Source organism: Mauremys reevesii, linkage group 9 (assembly GCF_016161935.1).
Source record: "Mauremys reevesii isolate NIE-2019 linkage group 9, ASM1616193v1, whole genome shotgun sequence".
Taxonomy (NCBI): domain Eukaryota; kingdom Metazoa; phylum Chordata; order Testudines; family Geoemydidae; genus Mauremys; species Mauremys reevesii.
In genome coordinates this window covers 78,673,893-78,679,892 of record NC_052631.1, presented here as the reverse complement: position 1 = coordinate 78,679,892, position 6,000 = coordinate 78,673,893, and the positions used below count along the sequence as shown (strand labels likewise).

The following is a 6,000-nucleotide window of genomic DNA, read 5'->3' as shown; positions in this document are numbered from 1 at the left end:
TCAGTTCTTCTGCCTGTCATTAACATATGCTCCATCCGCTGTCTTGTGTCATGGGCCCTAAACTCAGGGGTCCTGTAGAGATCTGAGAACATATCCATTTCTTGTTCCTCATCAAGGTCAGTCTTTAAGCTGATGTGGAAGGGGTACTTCTCAAGGATACCCAGTTGATGCCACTGATAACAAGATAAATAGACATTATTAGATTCAAACCTTGCTGGAGAGAAAAAGATAAAAAACACCCTAAAAAGTTCCCATAAAGATATTAATAAAAGTCTGAAGTGGATCAGACTAGCTTCAGGACAGCTAGCTTTAGTTCAGTCAGTCCCAGTACGGTGAGTATATTCTGGCCACTGAGTCTCCTCGATGCTAAGACAATATAACTTTTGAAAATCTGTAGTGTTGGGAGTTATCTGCCATCTGTACCTGACAACAATTGTAGAGAGATTGCAGAACATCAGAACGGCCATACCCAGATCTGTAAATATATTTACGTGGTGGTCTGCTCAGGGTTGCAAGACCTAAGGCCCAGATTGTCACTTTGCTATCTATATTATGCAGTCCCAGATTTTTAAAGGTATTCAGGAGTTGCTGTGCTCAGCGTTGCAACACCTAACTAACTTAGGCGCCTAAATCCAGAGCCGGCTCTAGGCACCAGCATTCTAAGCATGTGCTTGGGGCGGCACTTTTCAAGGGGCGGCATTCAGGCTCCTGGGGTCGGCTCTTTTCAAGGGGCACAGTCCGCTATTTTTTTTGCTTCAGCGGCAGCACTCTCATTTTAAAAAGTGATTTAGACATAGGAGCCAAAATCCTATTGAAAGTTGATGGGATTTAGGTTCCTAAGTACCTAAAGTACTTTTTGAAAATGAGATTTAGACTCCTAAATTAGTTAGGTGTTGCAATGCTGCATGCAACAATGCATAAATAGCTTTAAATATCTGTGCTCTAACTCCTGAAGTAATGTAACTATGTCAGCTATACCAGGAACCCCGAGCCAAAAAATGAGTGGCTTAAAAATTACGAGGGTTTTTTTTATTATAACTTTTAGTTCTTTTTCTTTGCCTTTTGCTTTTGGAGTCATTACAGTACTCCGAGGGTCACATTTTCAAGCACATTTTCTCCACAACCATGAGGATTGGCAACTTTTCTTCTTTTCTTAAATGAAAGTGAGATTTTTCTATTGTGATCCCATGCCTCAGGAGCTGGAATTTAAGAGAAACCGAAATATCCAGAGAGCTGACAACACTTAGTTTTTTTTAAAGTAAGTCTCTAGTCCTTGTGATAATAAGGAACATTTAAAATGTGACCTAGTGTTGCAGATGCCATGATGTCTGCTTGAGTCTGCAAAGTGGGGCTGCCAAGTGATTAAAAAAATTAATCACATGATTAAAAAATTAATTGTGATTAATTGCATAATTAATTGCACTGTTTAATAATAATAGAATACCATTTGGATGTTTTCTACATTTGAAAAAATATTGATTTCAGTTACAACACAGAATACAAAGTGTACAGTGCTCACTTTGTATTTATTTTTATTAAAAATATTTGCACTGTAAAAACAAAAGAAATAGTATTTTTTGATTCACCTAACACAAGTACTATCGTGAAATCTCCTTATCATGAAAGTTGAACTTACATATATAGAATTATGTACCAAAAACTGCATTCAAAAATAAAACAATGTAAAACTTTAAAGCCTGCAAGTCCACTCAGTCCTACTTCTTGTTCAGCCAATTGCTCAGACAAACAAGCTTGTTTACATTTGCAGGAGATAATGCAGCCTGCTTCTTGTTTACAGTGTCCACCTGAAAGTGAGAATAAGCGTTCACATGGCATTGTTGTAGCCGACGTCACAAGACATTTACATGCCAGGTGCACTAAAGATTCATATGTCACTTCATGCTTCAACCACCATTCCAGAGGACATGGATTCATGCTGATGACGGGTTCTACTTGATAATGATCCAAAGCAGTGTGGACTGACGCATGTTCATTTTCATCATCTGAGTCAGATGCCACCCGCAGAAGCTTGATTTTTTTTTTTTTTTTTTTTGGTGGTTTGGGTTCTGTAGTTTCCGCCTCAGAGTGTTGCTCTTTTAAGACTTTTGAAACCATGCTTCATACCTCGTCCCTCTCAGATTTTGGAAGGCACTTCAGATTTTTAAACCTTGGTTCAAGTGCTGTAGCTATCTATAGAAATCTCACATTGGTACCATCTTTGCGTTTTGTCAAATCTGCAGTGAAAGTGTTCTTAAAATGAACAACATGTGCTGGGTCATCATCCGAGACTGCTATAACATGAAATATATGGCAGAATATGGGTAAAACGAAGCAGAAGACATACAATTCCCCTCCAAGGAGTTCAATCACTAAGTAATTAACACACTATTTTTTTAACGAGCATCATCAGCATGGAAGCATGTCCTCTGGAATGGTGGCCGAAGCATGAAGGGGCCTACGAATGTTTAGCATATATGGCACGTAAATACCTTGCAATGCCAGTTACAAAAGTGCCATGAGAATGCCTGTTCTCACTTTCAGGTGACATTGTAAATAAGAAGCGGGCAGCATTATCTCCTGTGAATGTAAACAAACTTGTTTCTCTTAGCAATTGGCTGAACAAGAAGTAGGACTGAGTGGACTTGTAGGTCTAAAATTTTACTTTGTTTTGTTATGTAACAAAAACATTCTACAATTGTAAGTTGCACTTTCGTGATAGAGATGGCACTACAGTACTTGTATGAGGTAAATTGAAAAATACTATTTCTTTTTATCATTTTTACAGTGCAAATATTGTAATAACAATAATATAATGTGAGCACTGTACACTTTGTATTCTGTGTTGCAATCGAAATCAACATATTTATTTTAAAATGTAGGAAAACATCCAAAATATTTAATACATTTAAATTGGTATTATATTGTTGAACAGTGCGATTAATACTGTGATTAATCATGATTAATTTTTTTAATCGCAATTAATTTGTTGGAATTAATTGCATTAGTTAATTGTGATTAATTGACAGCCTTACTGGAAAGAGCTTGAAACAGTAGCTGTAAGAGAGACAAACTTGTTCCATGAATCTTAATAACCCCCCTCCAACACCACTCCAGCAGCAAACTCTATTGCAGGAGTGTGAAAATGCATGCTTACCCAGGGATGGTGAGTTATATGGGCCCATGGTGCCTGTGCGCCAGCAAATTCAGGGCACCGGGGCCCAGCTCCACCAATGTTTGGGGCCGGGTCTCTCTCCCAGCCCCACCTGCCACCCTGCGTGCTTCCCCCGGAGTGTCCCCTGTCCCTGCCTGCCACCCCCACGTGCTTCCTGTGGCCCCACCTGCTGCCCCAGAGCACCTCCCTCGGAGCGTCTCTGCCTGTGCCCTGGGAAGCGGGTGACTGCCCTGCAGCACTGTGCTGTACTGCCTTGCCGGCTGCTGCCAGCTACAAAAGGGAGTGGCACCGGCAGCAGGCTGAGGCAGCGCCTGCGGAGGGAGGAGGCACACATGGGTGCCGGTGGGGGAGGAGGGGCTGCCATCACAACACTGGGGAGGTGAGGGGGCTTCCTGGATCTGAGAGGGGCCCAGCCCCTAGGAGCACGTGCAATGACAGTGGTGCAGGGTGAGTGTGCTGCCCGGGGGTGGAGGGGCGGAGAGGGCTGTGGGGACTGTGGTGACCTCCTCTCTGCCCCCAGCCCTGGGGCAGCCTGCCTGCACCCCAAACTCCTCATCCCCAGCCCCTCCCTATCCCAGAGCTCACACCCCCAGTCAGAGCCTTCACCCCTGTGCACCCCAACCCTCTGCCCTAGCCCTGAGCCCTCTCCTGAACCTATCATCCCTGGCCCCACTCCTCAGCCCTCACCCCCACATGCCAACCATCTGCCCTAGGCCTGAGCCCCTTACATATCCCAAACCCCTTATCCCCAGTCAGAGCCCTCATCCCCCCCACACACTCCAACCTTCTGCCCTAGGCCTGAGCCCCTCACCCCCAGTCAGAGCCCTCATCCCCCACACTCCAACCCTCTGCCCTAGCCCTGAGCCCCTCACCCCCAGCCAGAGCCCTCACCCCCTCATACACACATTATGCAATATAGGGAAACTGTTGAATGCTTACTGTTTCCAGTCCATTTTTACATTATTATAAAAAATATATATTGGCTTACAAGGTGGGGGGAGGGACTTGGACCCGTTCTGGGCACCACCAAAAATTATAAACCTGCCACCCCTGTGCTTACCTATGCACATAGATATGTCTTGACTGCTGAGGGTAAGTACTGGCACCCTCTCTGCTGCTATCTCTGTCTCTCTCACCTGCTGCTGTTCCTGCAGGTCCCCTCTAGCCACTACTCCCATGCTGCTAAATCATGCTATCTTTCGGCAGTGCTACCAATAAGGAGATCTTTGTCTGCTCTTAACAAAGAGCGTATTTCATCTTTGCTTTATATTTTTATTGCTTTGAGCAGCGTCAACGGGGAAATATTATGCATCCTAAGCTTCATTTCTTCCTAAACTTGCTTATTTGGACAAGGTGATCTGCATCTTTACCTGACATTGACTGACTGTGATGTAATTTCAAAAGGAAATAACATTTGGAGGGGCAACTACAGCTGTTGGCAGTATTTTTTCAGCCTGTCTTTATATTACTCAACATATCTCACAGTGGGAAATTAAAGCTATGGAAAGTCTTTTATGGCAAGTATACGTGCCTGGTCTATAAGGAAAAAACGTTAGAGCAGTGCTGTGAGTCTTTGCTTGTTACTCCAGCCCCATTTATCATGCCTTAGATAGCATCCTAGTTGAGAGCTTCCTTAGCACCAGCATTCCATATTTTGCCACCATTCGTTGTCTGATTTACTATTAGTAGTAATATGTATAGTCTCAGACAAAAATCTTCTGATGATTGAAAGAACGTATCAGTGATTTACTGTAAAAACTTACAATAATTTTAATTGCCACCATGTCAGCAGGGGGCGCTAAGCAGCGAGTTAGGTCCCTGTTTTTGAGGAGGGACTCCTGGGTTCTAGGTTGTACCCTGTGCTCCTAGGCCGATTCCTCTCGCGGGTATAATGGGGATGAGATAGAGGCGAATCTAAGCCGCCAGAGCCCAACCGCCCGGGAAGAGTTAAAGAGAGGCCTGGCGAGGTAAGGCGGAGTTCTCCAGCTGTCCCGCCTCCAGGCCTTGTCTGGACAAGGAGCCAGGCGTGTCGGAGGCAGTGGCGGCTCCTCCCCCGCGGGCTCCTCCCCCTGGCCAGGCGCTTCATGCGGCTGTTCTGGCCGCACAGCCTGGCTGCGGCTCCGGCTTGGGGTTCCTCCGGCGAGGATGGAGCAGTAGCCGAGCCTCCTTTTCCTCGCAGGAATCGCCTGCGGTGGTACTGACCATGAGCTCCGAGCGTAGGGAGCAGGCGGCGCCCCGGTCTGACGGAGGTGGCTGCGCCTGTGGCCGCCGGGGCAGCGGCGGAGGCAGCTGGCGCCTCTTCCTGGGCTTCTTCGCGCTCTCGCTTGCGCTGCACCTCCTTACCCTGGGCTGCTACCTGGAGCTGCGTTCCGAGCTCCGCCGGGAGCGGGACCCCGATCCCACGCCTTCTCCCCGTCATGGGGGTACCGCGGCAGCCCAGGGCTCCTCTGGCTCGGCCCGCCTGCAGCACCTCGCCGAACCCACGGACCGCCGCCAGCAGGTGAGTCACGGGCACTGGGGAACAATGGGGTGACACTGGATCTTGGAGGTACTAGGAGTGTGAGCACGGAGGCGGCTTTGCGGGGTGTGCGAGTGGACAGGGGAAGTACAGGGCAAGTGTTTGCACTCCTTAGCCGGCGTTTTTGCAGCTGCTCTTCAGGGCTGATGGAGGGTGTCTTGGAGACAGGTGAGGGTGGCTGGGCATTGGGGAGAACGTCCTGCTGCTTGGCATGCTCCCTTCACGATCACTGTGAAACAAATTCTCTGCCTTGAAGAATTTCTCCGTCTCCCCAGCATGATGTTAATGTCACCTAATACTAACGCTGGGG

General features: G+C 46.8%; 1 protein-coding gene across 1 annotated transcript in view; it reads left to right on the top strand.

Moving 5' to 3' along the window:
- The first annotated feature begins 5,149 nt into the window (after positions 1-5,149).
- The window catches only part of EDA (ectodysplasin A), a 209,207-nt gene continuing 208,356 nt past the window's right edge, over positions 5,150-6,000 (top strand). Inside the window, exon 1 of the mRNA XM_039488739.1 lies at positions 5,150-5,672. Within this exon, the coding sequence (XP_039344673.1) occupies positions 5,376-5,672 (297 nt within the window). The 5' untranslated portion in view covers positions 5,150-5,375. The remainder of the gene's footprint in view (positions 5,673-6,000) is intronic.